The 23,689-nt window shown below is 62.9% G+C and overlaps 1 protein-coding gene across 4 annotated transcripts in view; it reads right to left on the bottom strand.

Annotated features, from left to right (window-relative positions):
* CABIN1 (calcineurin binding protein 1) overlaps positions 1-23,689 on the bottom strand; it is a 75,512-nt gene that overhangs the window by 29,683 nt on the left and 22,140 nt on the right. For 3 of the 4 annotated variants that reach the window (XM_027956844.2, XM_042234151.1, XM_042234154.2), the window contains 12 exons: positions 19,098-19,334; positions 18,807-18,963; positions 15,842-15,957; positions 14,084-14,245; positions 13,270-13,476; positions 13,036-13,181; positions 11,253-11,514; positions 10,105-10,365; positions 8,927-9,078; positions 7,542-7,717; positions 1,738-1,920; positions 67-398 (listed from right to left, as the gene is read on the bottom strand). In XM_027956844.2, the coding sequence (XP_027812645.2) occupies positions 67-398; positions 1,738-1,920; positions 7,542-7,717; positions 8,927-9,078; positions 10,105-10,365; positions 11,253-11,514; positions 13,036-13,181; positions 13,270-13,476; positions 14,084-14,245; positions 15,842-15,957; positions 18,807-18,963; positions 19,098-19,334 (2,391 nt within the window). The remainder of the gene's footprint in view (positions 1-66; positions 399-1,737; positions 1,921-7,541; positions 7,718-8,926; positions 9,079-10,104; positions 10,366-11,252; positions 11,515-13,035; positions 13,182-13,269; positions 13,477-14,083; positions 14,246-15,841; positions 15,958-18,806; positions 18,964-19,097; positions 19,335-23,689) is intronic. The other variant, XM_042234152.1, reaches the window with a different exon arrangement.

The raw sequence follows: 23,689 nt of genomic DNA, 5'->3' as shown, positions 1-23,689 counted from the left end.
CCCCTCCCAGTCGCCCCGCCCACGCGAGCCGCGCCCCCTCCCAGCTGCCCCGCCCATGGCGCTCACCCGGTGGGTCCTGCTGTGCGTGTAGAGGAAGGCCAGCCGGTAGAGGCTCTTGTAGTGCTGTGGGAAGCGGCCGAGGCAGAGGTGCAACGAGGCCACACACTGCTCCGTGAGGAACTGCCGCTGCTCCTCCGCCCCGGTGGGCAGCCCCTGCGGGAAGGCCGGCGGCTCCGCGGGCGCATCCGCCCGCCTCCTTCCATCCCCCGGGGCCGGCCCAGGCGTCTGGGGCTTGGCGGGGCCGCCAGCGGGGCCCGGGGGGTCGGCAGCAGGCTTCTGACCGCCCTGCTCTGTGGCCCGGGAGCCTTCGCTGCTCTCCGAGGACTCCTCGGCTCTCCCTGCGTTGAGAACAAGGAGCCTGTCACCTCGGCTCTAGAGCCCTCCTCGTGGCCGGCGGCACCGGCAACAGAAGCGCCTCGTGACAGCCACACGGTGGGACAGGGGCAACCCCACAGCAGGGGTCTCCACCCCCAGGGCCCCACTGAGGCCTCTGTGGCCTCCCGTCTCCTCCTTGACAACACAGGCCATCCAGCTGGTGCGCAGCAGAGGTGGGGCTGCGAGCGGGGCACGGGGTGCCCCTGCAGATGGGGCGCAGGCTGTCCACCTCCAGGCAGGGCAGGGGCATGAGACACGGTCCACAGAGGGCGGGCGAGGCGCCCCCACCCCGGGCACCACCTGCTCCAGGCTCGGCGCCCTCCACCCCAGCCTCCCTCTCCGTCTTAGGGAAAGACCAGAGGAACTCGGTGCCAGCCCAGCACACCCACTGCCCCCGATCAACGCCCCACCCCTGACCCTTCGGGGGACACCTTTTCCGGCCTACAGGGGTGAGGGACAGGTGGCAGGGAGCAGACAGCCGGGGCCTCCCCAGCACGCACAGCTCTGGCCACATGCCCACACCCACGTGTGAGCCCTGAGCCCAGACTGTCCCATCCAGGGCCTGTGTGGTGACTCTGGAGCCAGGCCTGGACCCCAGGGACAGGTTACCACCCTCCCACCAGACAGGCATCGTGGGGGGCAGATAAGGGTGCAGACTCGCCCTCTGGACCTCACGTACTTGTCTAGTAAATGGGAACAGCCAGTGCTTTTCCCAGGATGCTAGGAGGCTTGGCTGTTGCTGCTGCTATCTGCCAAGCAGCTGTGAGCCCCAGCCGGGCCAGCGTGGAAACGCTTTCAAAATCCACGGCTGGCCAACCGGCCTTGGCCTCAGAGCATGGCCAGGACTGCTTGCCCGCCTGCAGCCTCCCAGCAAGGCCCGAAGTGGAGCTGACCACTGGCTTCCCCAGAGGGGCCTGGGGATCGCAGGAGTGGGGAGCGCGGCAGACCCCAGGGCCCGATCAGGGCCCTGCCAAGAAAGGCGGGGGGGGGGTTCAGACCCAAAAGCAAGCACGTGTGATGCACGGGACACCGTGTGGCCGTCTGCACCGGCCCGGGGGTCTGACAAGGACAGCGTCACCAGCGCTCACTGAGCGTCACGCACCTTCCTGAGATGCTGCGTTGAACTCCACGACCTGCAAGCAGGCCTGGGGTCATTCCCACCCTTCGGGAGAAGCACCGAGGCCCGGCCTGTGAGTGACTCGGCTGACCGCGGTCCCGGGCACTGGCGGAGGCGCCAGGGCAAAGGCCAAGCCACTCCCAGGACGCCTGGCCGACCGGCCGCGCCAAGTCAAGGCTCCGTACCTCTCTCCTCTGTAGCCGCCGGAAGCTCTTTACCAGGCAGTCCTGGTTGGGAGCCAGGAGCGGGCGGCCTCTTCTCTGCGCAGGGCCTCCGGGAGCCCTCCTGGGAGCTGGCAGGCTCGCTGAAGAAGTCCTGGGTGGAGCTCGAGTCTGAGAGCGCCACGGCCGTGCTGTCCTGGCTGCGCTCTGGGGAGGAGGAGAGTAGTGGTGGGTGAGCCACGCAGCGGGGCCCAGAGGGGCCTCCCCGGGAGCCCCCTGCAGCCACTGCTCACTGCCCGGCCCACCACCCTGGAGGCATCGAGCCCCCCGCCGAGGCACCAGTCTCCCGGGGCGTCCTTCCCCGGGGAGCGGTGCTCTGGTGCGTGTCTGACAGCAGGCTCTGGGGGACAAGCTTGCGCTTGTAACATCCCCGGCTCCTGCATCATGAACGCTCCCGCCGCGGCTGACCGCCAGTCGCCAGTGTGATCCGTCGGAACGTGGGGCTGGGAGGAGACGTGCGGTAGTGGCCCACCGCAGGGCGTTCCCACCATAACAGGCACACGTGCCCGAGAGGGTCAGGGCTTGGCCAATGCCATTAGCCAACGTGCGGTGGGTCTGCAGTGGCAGTGCAGACACCTGGGCTCACCCACAGGGTGCGGCCACAGCTGGGGGAAGGGCGTGAAGCCCTGGCGGGACCTTTTCCCCAAGGGAGCAAAGCCAAAGGCACCAGGCCACACAGGGCAGGTGAAGCCCGTGGGAAACACGGCCCCAGGCCCCAGCGCTCCCACCCCAAGATGCAGGGACCCGGCCCTCTGGCTGTGCAGCGGCACCCAGACCACAGAGGACCAGCAGGGCCCAGCCCAGGCCGGCAGGTGCCGACTCCAGGACAAGAACTCTGCTGCAGGGAGAGGGGTGAGGATGCAGAGGAACCCCCCTGAGGGGCACACAGAGGCGCGGAGTGAGTGGCAGGCAGAGACGGACCCTGAGAAGCCTTCCGGCCGACCAGCCAGCCCTAAGCAGCAGGCAGTGTCAGGGGAACTGGAATCCAGGGCGGGGGGCCCTGAGGAGGCCCGGCAACGGCAGGGCCCGGCCCCCGCCTCGTCTGCCTCTGCCCCCGCCTGGCGCCCGGGAGCACAGAGCGAAGCCCGCTCTGGGCGTGAGCCTCACTCCCTTCAGCGTCCTCTGTCCTGCATGTGCTGTCCCGAGCCCACGAGAAATCTCAGACACACACACACAAGCAGAAGGGCACTGTCAAGAGACAAAGCGGTTGGCACGGCCATGTCAGAGACGCCCGCCCCTCCTCTCCAAGCTCACTGTCCCTCCACTGTCACTGCCCACAGGAGAGCCGCAGCCACGCAGCGTGGGCTGACCGCGCTCGAGGCAGGAGCCCAACGGGGGGAGGGGCGCGCAGCCCACGCCACGGGACCATGTCACCCGAGGACAGACTTCAGTCCCTGAAGACGTCTCAACCCCAGTGCAGATGCTAAGTTACTCTGTAAAAAGACTTGTGAATAAACCAGTTGGAGAGGTAACATGACCATCACAAGAGGCTGCAGCTCCACAGGGAAAGGGCCTGAAGCCTGCAGGGCCACCGTCAGACAGCGCCCTGCAGCTCTAGGGAAGAGGGGCCCTGGGGAGCACGAGCGTGTGGGCTCTCATGCCCGGGAACCAGAGGACACGCGTGTCGCTCCAAAGATGGCCACCAATGGGGACTAAGGGCCCCGGGACAGGTCTTTCCTATCTTCTGTGTGTGTCTAAGAGGGTCAGCGTGAGGCTGCTGAGAACGATCCTGATTTTCAGCACTACGAAGCAAGCAAGGTTTCACACTAAGAAGCCAGTCAAGCCCCCGTGAGGCCTTTGCAGGGGTTGTGCTGGGGGCTTCCAGGCCCCAGTCCTAAGGCAGGGCCAGACCCAGCGGAGAGCTGGGAGACCCACAGGGCTGGACGGGAGGGCCTTCCAGGCAAAGGCACACGGTGGACCCTGGGGACCACCCACCACGCAGGCACCCCTCCCCCACCTCCAGGGGACGCCCAAGGCCCAGGGCAAGGGGACAGAGCTGGAGGTGCAGGGAGCAGGGCCCGGCCGGCTGACTTAGGGCGGGCCGTCCCCTGCGGCTCTCTCCAGGCAGGTCTGACTCAGCCCACACCCCCTGGACTCTGAGGGCTCCCAGGCCAGCCCGAAAGAGCTCTGGTGACAAGACATGCAGTCCCTGCTGCGTTTTCTGTTTGCTCCGGCAGGATGACTAGAAATGGCCCACGGCCATCCAGTCTGTTAGCTCGGCTACATGAAGGCTCAAGGAAAGAACTGTATGCCCGTGTGGTCAGAACCGTGGCCACTCTGGCTACTGAACTCCAAGAGGGTGACCCCCATTCCGCTGGCCAGAAAACAACAGGTTCTAAGAAAAGTCAGCCTGAGTGGTCAATGTTTTCAGAACTCTTTACACTGGCAAGGTCTGCCCCAGTTGGGCCGATGACCACCAGGAAAGGACCCGTCCACTGGGGGCAGAGCTGGCCGTGGAATGGGGTCCCCTGCTACAGGCCCTGCAGACTGGACAGAGGCCCCAGAGAAGAAACACCAGGAGCCCACTCCACACTCCCCAGAAAGGCAGCAGCAGCCTCCCCTCAGGATCTCTCTTCTCCCACCTGGTCACTCAGCGTCCGAACACCATGACGTCTCCAAGCTCCATGTCTTTGCTCCCACGGTCCCTTGCCTGAAATGGCCCTCCTCCAGGAAGTCCTCTCGACCCACCAAACCCCAGAGGCAGCTCACGACGCTCCCTTGGGGCACCAAGCGCCGCCCCAGGGACACACAGACCCAACCAAGGCCTCATCTAGGCTACCCCAACGGCGCCCTCTCCCAGGCTGAGCACCCACCAGGCACTCCCCAGACACCATGAAGAGCTGCAGCCTGAAGACCAGGGAGGGGAGGAAGAGGAGGCTCACGGGCCGGCCCTCTCCCGGCTCCCCACCCTAGCCTGACGCTGGGCCCGCCCTGTGGGGATGCAGGAGCGCCCGGGCACCGTGGGCAGGGCTGTGCCCAGAACACAGCCTGCCCTGCGTCCATCTGTTCTTGAGGACACTGCCCCGCCCCGCCCGGACGTGCCCGGGCCCTGTCCTTCAGAGAGCATGCGAGAGTCTGCCGCCTCTGCGACCTTTTTAAGTGAAAAGCAACAACGCGACAGGAGTCCAGACGAGGGGCCTGCCAGGCAGGCGGGCGGCACAGGGAGGCCGGGGCTGCAGCGCGTCTGGCCGGAGCTGGGACGGAAGCCAAGCGCGTCAGACATACACTCTCCAAACACCGCACAGCGACGCGGAGGCGCCCTGGCCACGGGCAGCAGGGAGCTGGACTGAGGGGCAGCATGCGTCAGCTTGGTCCCTGAAGCGAGCCGGGGCAGCGCAAGCGGGACGGCCAGGGCGGTGCGCTCAGGGTTAGGGGCGGCACGGGCAATGCTGGCGGAGGCAGCGTGGGTGACCGTGGGGACGGGCACAGGTGTACACGACACAGGTGGGGGATGGCGGCGTGGCAGTGGCGATGGATGCTACGGGGCTCCCCGAGGACCTGCATGGCTCACCAACCCCGGGGCTCCTGCTGCACATGGGCCCACAGGCACCCCGCAGCCCGGCGGCCCCGCCCTCCTGACCCCCACACCCCTGTCCTGGCTGAGCTTCGCCCAGAAGGCAAGGCCACAGGCTGCCTGGAGGGCCCACCCCAAGGCCCCCGCCCGCTCCGGGACTCTGAGATGACATGGAGGACATCAGGAGACAGTGAGGGGCCTGGCCAGTCCATTCCAGGGCCAGGCCGCTCTGTCAGGCCTACTCCCTGGACCCGGCCGGCAGCGACCCCCCACCAGGGAGACATACACAACCAGCACCCTCGGCCTGCAGGGGCCTCCCAGGGGGAGCTCCCCACTGCCCACCTGAGACTCCAGCTGCCCTCTGCCCAGCCCCAACTAGCCCTGCAGCCTCCTGCCCTCAGCCTGCTCCCTCAGAGGGGACAGGACCCACGGCCAAGCCCGCCAGTTTGCTGCAAGCACGGGCGCCTGGTGCCGCACCCGGGACCCGGCCCGGAGCCACCACACAGAGCCTCCTGCAGGGACCCAGACCCGGGACCCGGCCCGGAGCCCCCGCACAGAGCTTCCTGCAGGGACCCAGACCCGGGACCCGGCCCGGAGCCCCCGCACAGAGCTTCCTGCAGGGACCTGGACGCGCACACGCCCACGCGCTGCACACCGCAGCGTGGGGAGCACAGGGCCTGCTCCGGGCTCTCATCCTGCTGGGTCAAGCCCGTGTCAACAGCCATCTCTGGAAGCTCCCTGAAGGCGCCAACACACTCTGGCACTGAAATCCTCAACAGCATCTCCCGAGACGGGCGAACTGAGAGGTGAGGCTGCAGGGCTGCAGAGCAGAGGCCTCGCGCTATCTTCCCTCTTGGTCCAGCCGGGGCCCTCGGTCAGCCATATGCACCTCCCGCTGCCCGGGGACTGCTTGGTTCCAGGCACTCTCCCCAGGGCTGCGGGCGGGCGGCAGAAAGCTCCCCACCCTGGTGTGGGTGGCTCAGAGAGCACCCAGGCCTTTGACGCTACGCTGAGTGATCATGAAGACGGTGAGCAGGCGTCAAGCTCCCGACACAGGCCCTGGCCGCCTTCCGGAACCTCTCCCAGTCTCTCTGGATAAGAGCTGACCAGGGCGCACTCTGGGGCTGAGGCGGAGGCGTCCTCAGGAGCAGCGCGGCCTGAGGTGGACCCGGCGCTCAGCGGCCCACCCAGAGGGCAGCAGGTCGCCTGCAGGGCTGAGGTGGCACCTGGCTGTGCGCGCGGCTCCCTGCACATGCCTCCGGAGCCAGGCGCCCAGCACACATGACGCCAGCACCCGTCTGCAGTGCTCTGCTTCCCAGCGCCACGCACACGCGTGTGCCAGGGCGGGACCCCGAGCGGTGCTCCCAACCCTGAGGCTGGCCTGGCCCCAAGTCCTCCAGAGAGCGCCTGGCAGAAAGGACTTCCTGAGTAGGGACTCGTTTCCAGTGTTTCCTCAGTGTCCTCAAGATGAAAGGTCCCAAGAGGGCTCGCCCTGAGGTGCGGGGTGGGGAAAGGCCTGCTTGGGGCACGTCTGTGGGGTCATAGTCGGGGGACAGGCCTCCCAGCTCCGGGCCTGTGCTCCCCGCTCGGGGCGGGCGGGCGGGCGGGCGGGGACGGAGACACACAGCACACGCTCAGACGGCCCACGCAGGTCTGCACACGCACACCCACAGCCGGGGGGCCCAGCCAGCACGCGCTCCCCTCAGGGTGCAGACGGCAGCCCAGGGAGTCGCGTGCCCGGGACCCCCGCGGCTCTGCGGGGCCCTGCCCCACGCCTGCCCTCGGGGCCCGGGACCCCCGCGGCTCTGCGGGGCCCTGCTCCCACGCCTGCCCTCAGGGCCCGGCCTGCGTCCTGGTGCGCCAGAGGGGAGCGCGAGGAGACCGACTGCGAGGCCGGCATGCAGGCCCAAGGTGTTAGTGAGGATGTGGTGACCGGCCGCCGCCTGCCCGGCCCGCACGGGGAGCCGGCCGATTCCCCGCCAGCTCGTCTAATCCCCACGGCCTCTCAGGTCCCCGGCCCGCAGTGGGCAAGGCGGACTCGCGGAGGCCCCCGGGGGCGGGGCAGGTGGCGGCCCTGAGCATGTGGGGGCAGAGGGTCAACGGTGAGTCCATGAGGTTAATGAAGACCGCAACATTGCCCGTGTCAGCCCACACCCGGCACCCCCTCACACAGCAAAGCAACTCGTTGCCCGCAGCGCCCCCCCGGGACTGGCGTGCCGCCCTGGGCTGGCGGGAGGGGGAACAGGGACTGTACCGTCCGGCGTGGCCTGCTGGTGGGGTTTTTTACATTTGACGTAATCGTGGTCAACCGGAGTGGCTGTGTAAGGTGGGGAAGTCAGACCTGGGCCAGAGGAGGGGAGGGGGGCTCCGGGGCCCAGCAGCGTCCCAGCTGAAGAGCGGGAGTCCTCGTCCGCCAGGCAGGCCTTCTCCCTGTGGGCCAGAGGGCGGGTGCGTCAGGGTCCGTCTCCCCTGAGGCAGGGCCAGTGCCTCTGGTGGCACCCTTCCCCTTTGGTGGCACCGTCCCCTCGGGTGACCCCGTCCCCAGGTGGCAACTGTCCCCTCGGGTGGCACTCGTCTCCTTGGGTGACACCGTCCCAGGGCTGAAGGGGTGGCCCCAGGGGCCCTACTTGGGCTCCAGCCCTAGCCAGTCACTGCCCAATCTTTACAGCTGTGCCTGCGGCCAGCTCAAGTCTCACAGCAGGCAGACGCCTCCCTGGAGGCACCCACCCCACACCCCCAGCACCTCGTGTGACACCCGGGGCCTGAGGGATCTCATCCTGGTCAGTGTGTGGCCACGCTCACACGTGCAGAAGGAAAAGGCCGCAGAAAGCACGGCGCCCTGAGCTCCGCTCGGGAGTAGCACGTGCGAGCGGGTGGGGAGCGTCTCAGAGGCAGCCCCAGACCCACCGCCGGGACCGCCGACCTCCAGCTCATGCGGGAGGGCGTTTCCACAGAGCACAGGAGCCGGGAGCTGAGTGCGCCGCTGGAGCACGTGTGGACCACAGCGCACGCTCTGGGGAGCAGCGGGGAGCAGACGGGTGGGTTGCCACGCGCCAGTCCACGCTCACGCCTGCCAAAGTCTCCTACATCTAGCGTCCGTGTGCGTCACTTATATAATTTTCAAGTAAAAAAAGAAAGACTTATAATCACACAAAGCCCATTCCTGCTGCGTCTGGAGGGCCCTTTCTGACGATGATCTCTGGGCACACTGCGTCCCACCTGGGTGATGTCCACACGTGTGCCCACCTGTCCCACAAGCTAACAGCACGGAGCCCGGCTGGGCATGGCCCAGAGATGGGGCGAGCTGAGTCAAAGCTCCAGGACGTGGACACCGGGTGACCCACACCCCAGGAAGGCCCGCCAGGCAACCACATCACAGCCCCAGTGCCCCGAGCTCAGCGAGGCTGAGAGGACCCTTGCCTGGGTCTGGGGCAGGAGGCTGCAGTGAGCAGCGTCCACGCAGGCAGAGCTGTGCTGGGAGGTGACAGGGCGGCGCAGGGCGCTCACGCACCCTCTGCATCTGGGGTTCAACAGAAGGACCCCGGCCGCCACTGGGAGCCTGGGGCCTGGCCTGACTCCTGAGCTCATGACGGCTCAGCAGACCCCGCCCCTCCCAGCCGCCAGGAGCACCCCACTCACTTCTCTGAGGCTTTGGGTGCGTTCTTCTCCTCGCCCCTGGCAAAGGGCCCTTCTGCAGCCTCCTTCATGAAGCTCACCAGGACCTCTGCACTGACCCCAGAATCTGGCCTCCCCAGGAGCTTCAGGATGGATGCGTGGAGCCGGAAGTACACCTGGGACAAGGGCGACACGGCGTGAGTGGCAGCCCCAGAGGCCGAGCGAGGCTGCCTGTCCCCGACCCCCTCCCCCAGGGGCTCACCCAGCACCGCCCTCCCTGCACCCCCCTCCTGCCCTGGCACCACGGAGAGTGGGCAGTGCCTGCACGTGCATCCCCGCACCGTGGGCCCCAAGAGGGGAGGCCACACCGGAGAAGGGCTGGGTGCCTATGGTGGAGGGGGCCTGCCAGCCCCTCCCACTACGTCTCGGCAGGGAAAAAAAACCGCGTAACAGGTGCTGAGCATGTCACTTTGTGTCTGCGTGTTAACAGGAAACACGTCCAGAAAGGACAGGGCCCAGATTTTAACACAGAGTACTGCAACCAGGGAGCTGGGATCGCTGGGGACTTTCAATTTTTCAGTTTAAACACTTGAACGATTCCATTCTTACGGCTTCCTTAACCACTAATGATCGTTAACAATCAACAGGAGCAAATATGTAAACACAAAAAAGGAGTAAACACGTAGACTCGGCCCCAAATTCCCAGCGGCTTTCTGGCAGAGGAATGGTGGGGTGGACGCGCGGCCTGCAAAGGGCGACGCTGACAAGCCCCAGGTCCCAGGAAGCCAGGAGCCCCCAGGCCTGCACCGTGTCGTTGGAACCCGCCTCGTGGACCACGTGTGCGCCAGGGAGGACCCCGAGCATGCCGCCTGAACCCACACGCACACCCAGGCAGGCACACAGTCTGCTCGGGAGGAGCATGCGAGACTGTGACCCGGGGGTCCAGAGGGTCGCGGCTCCTCGGCTCCCCCGTCCCCCAGCTGGGAGCGACCCCCCCCCCCTGAGCACCTAGGGAGCAGGCTGCAGGTGCAAGGGCCCAGAGCTGCAGTGCTGGGGGCTGACGCTCCCCCCGAGAAGGGACAGTGAGCACCCCTGAAGGGGACCGGCCGCTGGAGCAGGAGCGCACACGGTGCCACGGGGTGGCCGCAGGCCCGTCTCGGGAGCGTGCGCCCACCCCCACCCCGCGGCCAGCGCAGCCTCACCTCCAGGGCCTCCATGGCCAGCTCAGGGGGGTTGTGGTAGTGGATCTTCTTGGGGTAGCGGGCCGCCTCCTCGTGCAGGAGGTGGCTGGCCTGCCGGTAGTGCCGCAGGTACACCGTGGGCGGCTGCTGCTGCTTCTCGGCCACCTTGCCCAGCATGTAGTGAATGAGCCACTCCTCCTCATCCCCATCGCCCTCACAGCGTGCCGCCGACGTGAAGCAGTGCTGGGCCGTCTCCAGCATGCTGTCTCGCCGCTCCTCCAACTGCAGGGGACACGCCCCGCCCTCGTCTGACTTGGGGTCCGCAACAGCCCTGAGGGCAGCCCCCAGACCCCCCAGAGTCCCTCGTCTGACTGCAGGGTCCGCAGCAGCCCTGAGGGTGGCCCCTGGACCCCTGATCTAACTCTGGGACCCCCAACAGCCCTGAGATGGCCCCCGGACCTCCCTGGGCCCTCGTCTGACTCTGGGACCCGCACCAGCCCCCAAGAGTCCCTGGGACAGCCCCGGGGCTCTATGCTAGCCTCTCCCGCAGGCGCTCCCGCCTCAGTTCAGCTCCCTACACCGTGCGCTCCTCACGGCTCCGCAGGCCCGGGCCGCCCCCACTCAGCGCGCTGCACGGAGTCGGGGAGGCACGAGGCCGAGGGCCCCGCGAGCCCATGTACTGCTCTGCAGGGTGCTGGGGGGGGGGGGGGTCCTCGGCCTGGAGACAGAAACCTCGCTCAAGCGCAGGCTGATGGTGCTCGCCCGGGGGGAGGGTCCCACTGGCTAAGCAACTGCTGTCCCCAGGCCTCCCTGCGGCCCCACGACCATCAACGGCCTTGACCACAGACGGTCCACATGCAGGCCCCTTCGTGCCTGCTCTCCAGGGAAGCCTCCCCAGACAAAGGTGTCCTGCCACACGCGCCTGGGCACACCACGGAACCCCTCTGCGTCCCCTCAAGGAGCCGAGGGAGCCCCTGCACACCCACACCACACCCCAGCAGCGCTGACAGCCCCCCAAGGGCTCAGCAAGCCCCTCAGAAGGGAGAGGGAGGGGACAGCGGTTCTGCCGCGGCCCGGAGGCCTGTGCTGACCGGAGCTCACCACCCAGCCGGGGCGTGCGGGCGGCGGGCGCCCAGCTGGCAGGGCCGAGCCCCTCCTGCCGCCCTCACCTGCTGCACGAGCTCAGCGGGCAGCTCGGGCCTCCACTGCTTCAGCTGGCGCGAGGCAAACGAGTGCAGGGCGTAGGACATGGTGCCGAACTCGATCCACAGGGACAGGTTCGAGCTGTCGATCTCGAGCGCCCGCCGGAAGCAGCTGAGCACAGGTGTGGCGTGCTTCCAGATGGGCCCGTCGCTCTTCAGCTCGTTGGAGTTCAGCTTGTCTTGGATGCGGCTGGCCCGGGCCAGAGCCATGCCCGCCCAGGAGTCGAACCTGCAGCCACGATGGAGCGTGGCTCAGAACACTGCTGCCACAGGCACCCCTGAGCCGGACAGCCACCCCGAGGGGAGCGCAGGGCACAGGTCTCCAGGCCCCTCACCAGTGCCCGGGCACTACGCGGACGGGACAGCCCTGGCACGGGCAGGCCTGCCACCCCGCTGCCCTCCGCCTCCCTGCCTGGAGGGCGGCCCCACAGGGCGGCTCCGGGGGTGCACAGGGGCTGTCCTGCAGCTGTGACCTCGTGCCCTGCAGCCTCCCTGAGCCTCAGCTTGGGGCAGCTCAGACCCTGAGACCCCCATCACCCAGCTTCTACCAGCTGTCCCCGGGACCCAGGGCAGGGCCCAGCAGCCAGATGACAGTGAGGGGACCACGTGATGCCTGAGACCCAGCATCCTGAGACCACCCCAGAGGGGCTGCAGGGGAGAGCGCAGGGGCCTCTCTGAGATCCGAGGCCACACGTGGGCCCCCAGAGTCCCGCGTTCTCAGCGCACAGCTCAGAGAAGCAGCATCCACACGGACACACTGCCCTCCGGTAGCTGCCAGTCTCCCCCCATCCGAGCAGAGCCATAAAGCTGGCCCCTGGCGTCCCCGGACCACGCCACGTCGGGGAGCCCGCCAGCTCACAAAGCTCCCTGGCTCTCTCCTGGGTACTTCCGCCCCCCGGGCCCAGGAATGAGGGAAGGGGAGGCCTGAGCGGGTGGTGAGCAGCCTTTCTCCCCGGAGAGGGGGCTGGGGGGAGCACGGTGGGAGTAGCTGGGGGCCTTCCGCCTGGGCAGTTCCTTCCATACCCTGCCACAGCAGCACCCACGGGCCTGCGTGCAGCCAGAAGGATCTCCCGCCCTGGCCACCAACACGAGCGCGCAGGACGGACGCGGGCTCACAGGCCTCCAAGGGCTCCTCTAGGCGGCTTCTCCCTCAGCGGTGAGAGGCACATGCTGGCTTCTCCCCTCAGACCCCAGACCCCCACTCCCTGGCCCGGAGGTCTGACGAGGCAGACCTCCCCATCCCCGAGAACACCCAGGAAGGCTGCCCACGAGCGCCCCTCGGAGACTTCAGGCACAGGTCACTCGCAGAGGGGCTTCTCTCGACCTTGGCTCTCCAAGGCATGGCTGGCTCTCAGTCCAGCGAGCCGGACCTCACGCCTGAGCCAGCCCTTCGGGAGGGGCAGGCCAGTCCCTGCGTTTCAGGCAGAGGCCACCAGGGCCTGCTCACTGGAAGAAAGCCTGGGCCTCCGGGACAACTGGCTCGCAGGTCTGCGCCAGCATGGCAGCCCCGCCCCAAGGAGGAAAACAGCCACGATAAGAGGTGTGGCCTTGGAGGAGGCAGGCATCCAGCTGACTCCCCGGGGCGGGGGGCCGGGACCAGGAGCGGAGGCTGCGCCCCAGCAGGCTGGAGCCAGGCGGCACCCCCACACCGCAGGCCGGGAGCAGAGGGCCGCCCGAGACCGGGGAAGAGGGCTCGGCGCGCTCGTCTTCCTCCTTCCGGGGGCCCGCCCTCCCACAGCCCGCGGCTCACCTGTCGGGGCAGACGCAGATGTCGTGCATGTAGAACTTGATGGCCTTGGACTGCTCCTTGTTCTTGAAGTGGTAATCGGCCAGGAGGTAGTAAAGCTCGTTGACCACTGGAGGGGAGGGGTCGGCCCCTTCGGGAAGGCAGGGCACCTGGCAGGTGAGAGGGCAGGCGTGAGGGGCCGAGGCACACAGGCGCTGGGGGGCGGGAGACGGGCCCCGGCCGGCAGCCAGCCCCAACCTCGAGAGAGGTGCCCTCGATGTAGGTGGACAGTCTGTCCAGGCTCAGGGCAGGCCGCTCGGTGCGGGGCACGATGGTGGCGATCCTCCTCAGGAGGTTGGCCAGGTCGGCGGACACGGTGCTGGTCTTGTAGCTGTCAAACTCGGGAAGGGTCTTGGGCTTGAAGTACTCGAACATGAACAGGGCGTCCTCCCACAGCAGATCCACCTGCAGGCAGACAGAGGCGGTCGGAGCGCAGCCTGGGGCGCGCACGGGGAGGGCTCCACGCAAGCACTCTCGGCGGCCCCTGGCAGCAAGGCCACCGCACGTGACGCACCCACTCACAGACGGCAACCCCCAAACCCACTCGTGCGGCGGGGAGAACTCGAGCCAACAAAAGCCGGCGTCTAGACAGACAGACTCTGGGGCTGAGGGCCCCTCTGCGAGCCCACACCGCCACGCTAGCGGGCCAGTCACCTGGCTGCCAAACGCGGAGCAAGGGCCTGCTCTGGGCCAGGGCAGCTCGCACCCCGAAGGGGAAACAGCAGGACTCTGCCCACAGGAGTGCACACTTCCGCGTGGGCTCCCTCAGATCAAAGCTCCACTGACCGTGTTCAGGAGCCATGAGCTAACACCTGCTTGCAGTCTGAAAACCCAACACCAAACGAATGGGAACTCTCTAAGGGATCACCTGTAGGACTCCACCCAGGGGGAAACAGCTACTGCAGGAGTGCCGCGCTGCTGCGCGTGGGCGACTGGCTCAGCCGCGCACCCAGCTCCCGCAGGGAGACCCCCCCCCCACGGGCCTCGTGCGCCTGATGCCGCAGCCGCTCACCTGCTGGGCCGCGTGCTCCTCCAGGTACCGGGCCTTGCTCTTCTTGCTGGGGTAGCTGTACAGGCAGTAGAAGCACTGCTCCAGGGCCGTCTCCAGCTCCTCCTTGTGCGGGTGCGTGTCCTCAGCGGTGGGCGCAGCCAGCTCCTTCTGGAGGACGCGCACCTGGCAGGAGGGCAGGTGGGAAGAAGCGCCTGGGGGCGGGCCCACCAGCTCCGCTGACCTGGGGGGCGTGTCTGGGCCCAGGGCCCAGGATGGGCCGCCAGCCCTGCAGCCGCTCCGCAGGCCCGAGGAAGGCCCGCCCAGCCTCCCTGCTGCCAGCACCCAGGCGGCTTCTAGCTGCATGAGTTCATTTCGCCGTTCGCCTGCCCCCCAGGCATCTACACGAGCACCATCTCATGCTGGGCACAGGGAGACACCGTCCCTGCCCTTGGGACCCTCAGACTCCCCCGGAGGGGTGTGAATTAGAGAGTCAGTCACGCGGCAGATGGTGAGTCCCGTTAGGGTGGCGGGGACCTGTGGCAGACACCAGCGAGGCCCTCAGAGGAGGGGATGGACACAGCCAATGGGTGAATCTGTGGAGGCGGAGCCACCGCCATCGTTATGCCCTGCTGTTAGCAAACGCACGCCCTCTTCAAGTATCTGCGGCATTTTCCACCAAGACTAGAAACAAAAAGCGAGTCTCCACAGGCACCCCACTCCAGTACTCTTGCCTGGCAAATCCCAGGGACGGAGGAGCCTGGTAGGCTGCAGTCCATGGGGTCGCTAGGAGTCGGACATGACTGAGTGACTTCACTTTCACGCACTGGAGGAGGAAATGGCAACCCACTCCAGTGTTCTTGCCTGGAGAATCCCAGGGACAGGGGAGCCTGGTGGGCTGCCGTCTATGGGGTCGCACGGAGTCGGACACGACTGAAGCGACTTGGCAGCAGCGGCAGATACTAGGCACAGTGCAGACCAGATCTTCTAAACCTAACTCAGTAGAGCTAGGAATGGGCTATATAAAGACAGCGAGTATCAAAACTTACGGCATGCAGCCGAAAATGTGCTTGGGGAAAAGCTAGAACCTTTAACACAGGTGTATTAGAAAGTGATCGCCAACGTAAGCACTTACTTTAGTAAGCTAGGAACACAGAGCAAACCCACACAAAGTAAAAAGCGTTAAATGCTAAAGTACTACTTATTGACCTAGAAGCAAAGAGAAAGCAGGTCAGTAGCTAATACTGGTCAACCAGCAGCTGGTTTAGGTGAAGAAACTAATTTCAACCAACCACACGCAACACTTCTCAACGAAGGACAAGGAAGCGCAGAAGAGGGACGCTGGCGGGACAAAGGGGCGGGACCAGGCGCCGCCGCCGCCGCTGCTGCTTCAGTCGTGTCCGACTCCGTGCGACCCCATAGACGGCAGCCCACCAGGCTCCGCCGTCCCTGGGATTCTCCAGGCAAGAACACTGGGGTGGTTAGGGGCACTGCAGAGGCCGTAAAATCCGAAGCAAACGCCTGAACAATGTCATGCTTACGTGAACCCTACTGAAAACCAGAACTGCCTTGAGAAAATAGTCTGAGTGAATCTATAATCACCAAAGAAACAGAGTCAACAAGTTTAAGTGTTACTGAGAGAGAGAGAGAGAGAGAGAGGCGGAGAGGGCAGAGAGCCACACAGGACGTGCGCGCACATTCCAGACCAGGGCTGACGGCGGGCGGGGGGGGGGGGGGGGGGGGGGGGGGGGGGGGGGGCGGGGGGGCGGGGTGGGCACTTACGTAGAATCGCAGCAGGGCCCCGTCCGAGTTACAGCACCAGCCCCGCCGGCCCAGGTACTCGTGGGCCGTGTTGAGCAGCATGAGGGATGAGGGGAGCGTGGGCGGTTCGGCCGACGCTGGGGAGAGATTGGGCGACGGGGTGTCAGCATGCACACAGCGGGGAGCAGCGGGCCCCTGCCCCGTCTTTACCAACGGCCCCCACAGTGGGCCCCCTGCTTGCCCCCCTTTCCTTTCTCATCTGTTTTTCCCTTTTTAAATCAGTGATGATGCGTCTGGCTTTACTACCGTAGAAGGCGCTTATCAGAAAACAGCTCAGCTCACACAGGGAAGTATACAGCAGGGAGGGCCCATCCCCAGGCAGCAGGGCACCCCCCACCCCGCCCATAACCGGGGCTGACATCTGGTGAACATCCCGGGAAGCATCTCTCCATGCGCGCGAGACACTTTGAAAGACACAGGTAAGTCGTTCACAACGGTAGGGCCCAGACTGCACACACCACCGCTCAACTTCAAACTCCCCACATGCAGGTCTATTTAACTATCGCAGGAGGAAGAACAGCCCAATCTCGATCAAACGTCCGAGCACCGCTGGCAGTGCCGCTAGCTGCCCTAGACACCTCGGTGTGCTTCAGACTCTGATCCGAGGCCCATCGGTCTCGGGACAGAGCACTAGAGCGAACCCCGCCCAGCAGAACCAGGGCTCCGTCATGACACCTGTGGCATGCTTTTCGTTACTGGTCAGTCCCGGCCAGAAAAGGTTTGAGAAGCACTGCTTGAAGCAGTCAGAACGCGAGTAAGTTCAAGCCCTTCTGGCTGCTCGCGCGCTTCGTGTCCGTCTCCACCTGCAGCAGCATCGGGCGGCTGCCACCTGCGTCGGTGACGGCACGGCCCGGCTCCCAGTCTGCCGGCTTGCGCACGCTGCTCCGGTGCCGCCCGGATGACGCGGACGTCCCGCTCTGCGCCTACGCTCAGCCTGGCCGCTGGCTCCCTCCCAACGCACATTCCCTCCCGGCGCTCTCCCTTCCTGCCTCCCGCTGCCTTACTGACTGTCCTCCAGCAATGCTCCTGAGACGCCCTCAAGGAGCTGGAGTCCACTGTGATCACAAATGGCCGGCTGTGCGCCTCGGCCCACATGCATCTGCCGTGAGAGCCTCGTCGACGCATGGGCGTCTCCCCGATGGCGCTGACCCGCGCCAGAAGACTCTGAGACGAGCCTCGCTTCAACTGCTTCTTCAGTTTAGAAAGCTGGCATCTGCTTGTCCTTGAAAGACCCCCTTCGCCACGAGGTGCCTGGATACGGACGGCTGGGTAGCAGCCTTCCGGGGACACACCACACGCTTTCAATCTGCAGGCTCGGCGTTAAAGCTGCAACTCAGGGACCTATTCTGGTACTTGACGCTGGGCTCCCTGCGGCCGTGGGGGCTCCCTCACCCCCACACCTCTGTCCTCCACGTCTTCCACCTTTTCCAGCACCGTGAACTCTCCAGCCTCCGCGGGTCCGGTCGTAGGCTCCTGACTGTTCTGGTTTACATGGGCAGCCAGCCCACTGAGATCCCTGTCTCCCCGCCCACCCGTCCAAGGTTTATGGCATTGGACTGTCTTCCTTTCCTTGCTTGCTTACTGGCAGCTTTTACAAAACACTACATTGTGTTTACATAGTTAAGAGGAGACTCTTAATCCACAAAACTTTTTGTATTATTTTTATAAGAAAAATAATGCATGTTTATAGGTATAAACCTTTTTTTCACCACTAAAACTTTTTTTGAAAACACAGAGGCTCTATTTGTCAAGAGTTCTAAAGATAATCTGTTCTAAAAATTTATCCAAAAAAGTCAATTTAGCAGAAGCAAAAAGGTGAGCATGAGATGCTGAGCCCAGAATGACCCAGTAGACAGCAGCACGGCCGCCCTGGAGGCTGGACCACGAAGGGCGCTCCCTGCCAGCAGACGGGCGGCGCCCTCCTCCGCCTGGCTCCTCCCCAAGCCCGCCCACACGCCCGGCTCTCTGGGGCCCTGCCCAGCTGCCCCACGGCCATCCATCAGGCCTCAGACTGGCCATCCACAGTCTGGCTCTGTGGATGCTGCTGGGGGGCCTGCTTCTCCCCCCCGACCATGAACCATCAGGGACAGAAGTTCTCATTCGCAGAGGCCTGACAAGCAGAGAGCCGCTGACAGATGGCTGCGGGTGCAGCCCTCCGAGCAGGAGCGTGCAGGGGCTCCGCGGTCGCCCCAACATGGCTGCCTGCGCTGCTGGCGCACTCGGCTCACCCGTCGAGGGGCGAGCGGAAAGCCCCAGTGAATGCACTCTTAAGGAGGCTGAGTAAACACATGAATACGTGTGTGGTAATCACAGCTACATGGAAAGCGTGTGTCTTCGTCAAGTTTATGCTGAAAATGCAAGGAAACCGAAGGATACAGTCCACCTGGTAGAGGAACAGACAGTCTTGGCCGAAGGTCACTGAGCTGCTGTTCTGCTCTAGTCTCGCCCGCTGAGCACGGGTCCGCAGGAGCTGCCCAGGCTCCAGCACCAGCCCGTGAAGGCCCTGCTCACCCCGCAGGCCCGCCCTGAGCGCCGCCCGAGCCGGCCCAGCCCGCGCGGCGGCTACGACTCCAATGCTCCGGCTGCCCTCCGGCGACCCTGAGACGCGCCACTGTCCCCAGAGCGGGTGAGGCCGCCTGCCTGGCCCGTGGCCACAGCCGCACAGTGGAGCCTGTGCCCGCCTGCCCCGTGCCGCCCAGGCCCCCAGCCAGGAGAGGCCAGTGGCTCGAGGCTCCGGGGCCCCACTCCGCACGGGGCTAGCCCCCCGCACTCGATGGGGAGCATGGCGCGGTCCGCGGCCCTGCCCCCGCCACCCAGCCCGCACAGACACTGCCACTGCCTCCTTCCAGAAAACTTCTGGCTCCCAAGCCCTCGCGCGCCTGTAGCCTGATGCAGATGGGTGAGAGGTGCCCCCGTGCCCCCGCACCTTCATCCGCCGGGCTCTGGAGCTGCTGCTGGTGGCACAGGGAGCGGAAGGCGTCCTCCTCCTGCCGGACGACCCGGAACAGGATGACCCAGGGCAGCACCGAGCCCACGTGGGGCTCCTTGGGCTCCTCCTGCACAGCCATGCTGCAGTCGATGACCTGCGGGCGGGGCGTCACGGCGGGCAGCTTGCCAGGCTGCGGGCTCTGGCCAGGGGCGGGGGGGGGGAGGGTACAGGCCGGGGGGGGGGACAGGCGGGGGGGGGGTGCGGAGGGGCGGGGAGAAGCCGGGTTACCTGAATGAGGTTGCTGGTGAGTCGGGTGAGGCCACCGGCAGAGGACAAGTCCCGCAGGATGCTGCTATCCGCCGACAGAGCCTGCTCCATGCCCTGCAGCAGCTGGGTCACCGTGGCCACCCACTCCTCCTTGGCAGCAACCTCAGTGGCGCTGACCATCTGCTGGACTGCCTCGTTCAGGGCCACGTCGGAGCACTCGAAGCACTGCCGGTGGTCCCCCAGCCGGAGCAGGGAGTCCTGTGAGGGCGGAGAGGGTGAGGGGACACGCGGCCAGGCTCCCACTCGGGCCCCGGGGACGGCAGGGCCACCCTGTGAGGGAGGAGAGGGTGAGGGGACACGCGGCCAGGCTCCCCACTCGGGCCCTGGGGCCTGGGGCGGGGACAGCAGGGAGTCCTGTGAGGGAGGAGAGGGTGAGGGGACACGCGGCCAGGCTCCCACTCGGGCCCCGGGGCGGGGACAGCAGGGCCCCCTGTTTCTTGGCGCATGGAGCAGGAGCCACTGAGGTGAGCTGAGCCCGCGGGCAGAGGTGGAAGCCGCAGCCAGAGCCACGCCCTCTCGGTGAGAACACACAGCAGGCGCGGCTGCGAGAAAGTCAAGGAAAAGACTGGGGCCCCCAGCATCACCCTCACAGAAGGCCACTGCCGGTGCTCCAGGCCAGAAAGAGCCAGGAAGCAGGAGACTGGCTGCCAGCGCCCAAGGCCAGCAGGACCCCCCTGCCTGGGGCGACAGACCGTCCCCCAGAACAGGCCGTCAGAGGGAACGGGAACGCAGCCAAGGGGCTACACCTGAAGCTAACACGCAAAACTCACCAGGGTGCCTATAAACCAGAAACGCACAGCCAGAAGATATAACGACCAGCAGTAACGTCCTGCTAAAACAGCAACCCAAGATATCACGACAGGAATCCACGCGACCGTGAGGAAACGGCACCCTTATGCTGAAGATCGCGGCAGGCAGCTCATTTACGCGGAGCGACCGAGCCTCCCGCGTGTCCCAGAGTGGGCTCCAAGCCAGGCCCCCGCCCTACAAATGCTCAGAGAAGTGGGCTACAAGCAAGCACGAACCCCATGCCTACCATGGCTGGGAGAAGCCCAGCGCACGGACCCCCGTCTGTCCACTGTCGCCGCCTGCCAGCCTCCCTGTGGCGAGCAGCCTCCGTCAGGGGTGCCTGCCTGCCTTGTGCCAGGCGCACTGCAGGAGCTCCATCCCGAGTCTGCAACCACAGGACGAAGGCTGCTCGAGCCTCGGAAAGGCTTTCCAAGCATAACGAACAAACGCACCACCATTTGAAAACATCAAGAGATCTGATGCACTAAAAATTAAAAACTTCTGTATGTCAAAGGAAACAGAAGCTGCAATTTAAAATCAGACAAAAAACTGACAAAAGCATTTGAGGGGGAAGAAGATTCATTTCAGTTCAGTTCAGTCGCTCAGTCGTGTCCGACACTTTGCAACCCCATGAATCGCAGCACGCCAGGCCTCCCTGTCCATCACCATCTCCCGGAGTTCACTCAGACTACCGTCCATCGAGTCGGCGATGCCATCCAGCCATCTCATCCTCTGTCGTCCCCTTCTCCTCCTGCCCCCAATCCCTCCCAGCATCAGAGTCTTTTCCAATGAGTCAACTCTTCTCATGAGGTGGCAAAAGTACTGGAGCTTCAGCTTTAGCATCATTCCTTCCAAAGAAATCCCAGGGCTGATCCCCTTCAGAATGGACTGGTTGGATCTCCTTGCAGTCCAAGGGACTCTCAAGAGTCTCCTCCAACACCACAGTTCAAAAGCATCAATTCTTTGGCGCTCAGCCTTCTTCACAGTCCAACTCTCACATCCATACATGACCACAGGAAAAACCATAGCCTTGACTAGACGGACCTTAGTCGGCAAAGTAATGTCTCTGCTTTTGAATATACTATCTAGGTTGGTCATAACTTTTCTTCCAAGGAGTAGCGTCTTTTAATTTCATGGCTGGAGTCACCATCTGCAGTGATTTTCGAGCCCCCCAAAATAAAGTCAGACACTGTTTCCACTGTTTCCCCATCTATTTCCCATGAAGTGATGGGACCGGATGCCATGATCTTCATTTTCTGAATGTTGAGTTTTAAGCCAACTTTTTCGCTCTCCTCTTTCACTTTCATCAAGAGGCTCTTTAGTTCCTCTTCACTTTCTGCCATAAGGGTGGTGTCATCTGCATATCTGAGGTTATTGATATTTCTCCCAGCAATCTTGATTCCAGCTTGTGTTTCTTCCAGTCCAGCGTTTCTCGTGATGTACTCTGCATATAAGTTAAATAAGCAGGGTGACAATATACAGCCTTGATGTACTCCTTTTCCTATTTGGAACCAGTCTGTTGTTCCACGTCCAGTTCTAACTGCTGCTTCCTGACCTGCATACAGATTTCTCAAGAGGCAGGTCAGGTGGTCTGTATTCCCATCTCTTTCAGAATTTTCCACAGTTGATTGTGATCCACACAGTCAAAGGCTTTGGCATAGTCAATAAAGCAGAAATTGATGTTTTTCTGGAACTCTCTTGCTTTTTCCATGATCCAGCAGATGTTGGCAATTTGATCTCTGGTTCCTCTGCCTTTTCTAAAACCAGCTTGAACATCAGGGAGCTCACGGTTCATGTATTGCTGAAGCCTGGCTTGGAGAATTTTGAGCATTACTTTACTAGCATGTGAGATGAGTGTAATTGTGCGGTAGTTTGAGCATTCTTTGGCATTGCCTTTCTTTGGAATTGGAATGAAAACTGACCTTTTCCAGTCCTGTGGCCACTGCTGAGTTTTCCAAATTTGCTGGCATACTGAGTGCAGCACTTTCACAGCATCATCTTTCAGGATTTGAAACAGCTCCACTGGAATTCCATCACCTCCACTAGCTTTGTTCACAGTGATGCTTTCTAAGGCCCACTTGACTTCACATTCCAAGATGTCTGGCTCTAGATTAGTGATCACATCATCATGATTATCTGGGTCATGAAGACCTTTTTTGTACAGTTCTTCTGTGTATTCTTGCCACCTCTTCTTAATATCTTCTGCTTCTGTTAGGTCCAGACCATTTCTGTCCTTTATCGAGCCCATCTTTGCATGACCTGTTCCCTTGGTATCTCTAATTTTCTTGAAGAGATCTCTAGACTTTCCCATTCTGTTGTTTTCTTCTATTTCTTTGCATTGATCGCTGAAGAAGGCTTTCTTATCTCTTCTTGCTATTCTCTGGAACTCTGCATTCAGATGCTTATATCTTTCCTTTTCTCCTTTGCTTTTCACCTCTCTTCTTTTCACAGCTATTTGTCAGGCCTCCCCAGACAGCCATTTTGCTTTTTTGCATTTCTTTTCCATGGGGATGGTCTTGATTCCTGTCTCCTGTACGATGTCACGAACCTCAGTCCATAGTTCATCAGGCACTCTATCAGATCTAGGCCCTTAAATCTATTTCTCACTTCCACTGTATAATCATAAGGGATGTGATTTAGGTCATATCTGAATGGTCTAGCGGTTTTCCCTACTTTCTTCAATTTGAGTCTGAATTTGGCAATAAGGAGTTCATGATCTGAGCCACAGTCAGCTCCCGGTTTTGTTCTTGCTGACTCTATAGAGCTTCTCCATCTTTGGCTGCAATGAATATAATCAGTCTGATTTCGGTGTTGACCATCTGATGTCCATGTGTAGAGTCTTCTCTTGTGTTGTTGGAAGAGGGTGTTTGCTATGACCAGTGCATTTTCTTGGCAAAACTCTATTAGTCTTTGCCCTGCTTCATTCCGCATTCCAAGGCCAAATTTGCCTGTTACTCCAGGTGTTTCGACTTCCTACTTTTGCATTCCAGTCCCCTATAATGAAGAGGACATCTTTTTTGGGTGTTAGTTCTACAAGGTCTTATAGGTCTTCACAGAACTGTTCAACTTCAGCTTCTTCAGCATTACTGGTTGGGGCATAGACTTGGGTAACTGTGATACCGAATGGTTTGCCTTGGAGACGAACAGAGATCATTCTGTCATTTTGAGATTGCATCCAAGTACTGCATTTCAGACTCTTTTGTTGACCATGATGGCTACTCCATTTCTTCTGAGGGATTCCTGCCTGCAGTAGTAGATATAACGGTCATCTGAGTTAAATTCACCCATTCCAGTCCGTTTTAGTTCACTGATTCCTAGAATGTTGACGTTCACCCTTGCCATCTCTTGTTTGACCACTTCCAATTTGCCTTGATTCACGGACCTGACATTCCAGGTTCCTATGCAGTATTGCTCTTTACAGCATGGGACCTTGCTTCTATCACCAGTCACATCCACAACTGGATATTGTTTTTGCTTTGGCTCCATCCCTTCATTCTTTCTGGAGTTACTTCTCCACTGATCTCCAGTAGCCTATTGGGCACCTACTGACCTGGGGAGTTCCTCTTTTGGTATCCTCTCATGTTGCCTTTTCATACTGTTCATGGGGTTCCCAAGGCAAGAACAGTGAAGTGGTTTGCCATTCCCTTCTCCAGTGGACCACATTCTGTCAGACCTCTCCACCGTGACCCGCCCGTCTTGGGTTGTCCCGCAGGCATAGCTTGGTTTCACTGAGTTAGACAAGGCTGTGGTCCTAGTATGATTAG

Source organism: Ovis aries, chromosome 17, assembly GCF_016772045.2.
Source record: "Ovis aries strain OAR_USU_Benz2616 breed Rambouillet chromosome 17, ARS-UI_Ramb_v3.0, whole genome shotgun sequence".
Classification (NCBI taxonomy): Eukaryota; Metazoa; Chordata; class Mammalia; order Artiodactyla; family Bovidae; genus Ovis; species Ovis aries.
Note: the sequence above shows the minus strand (reverse complement) of the source record. Positions and strands in the feature narration are given on the sequence as shown.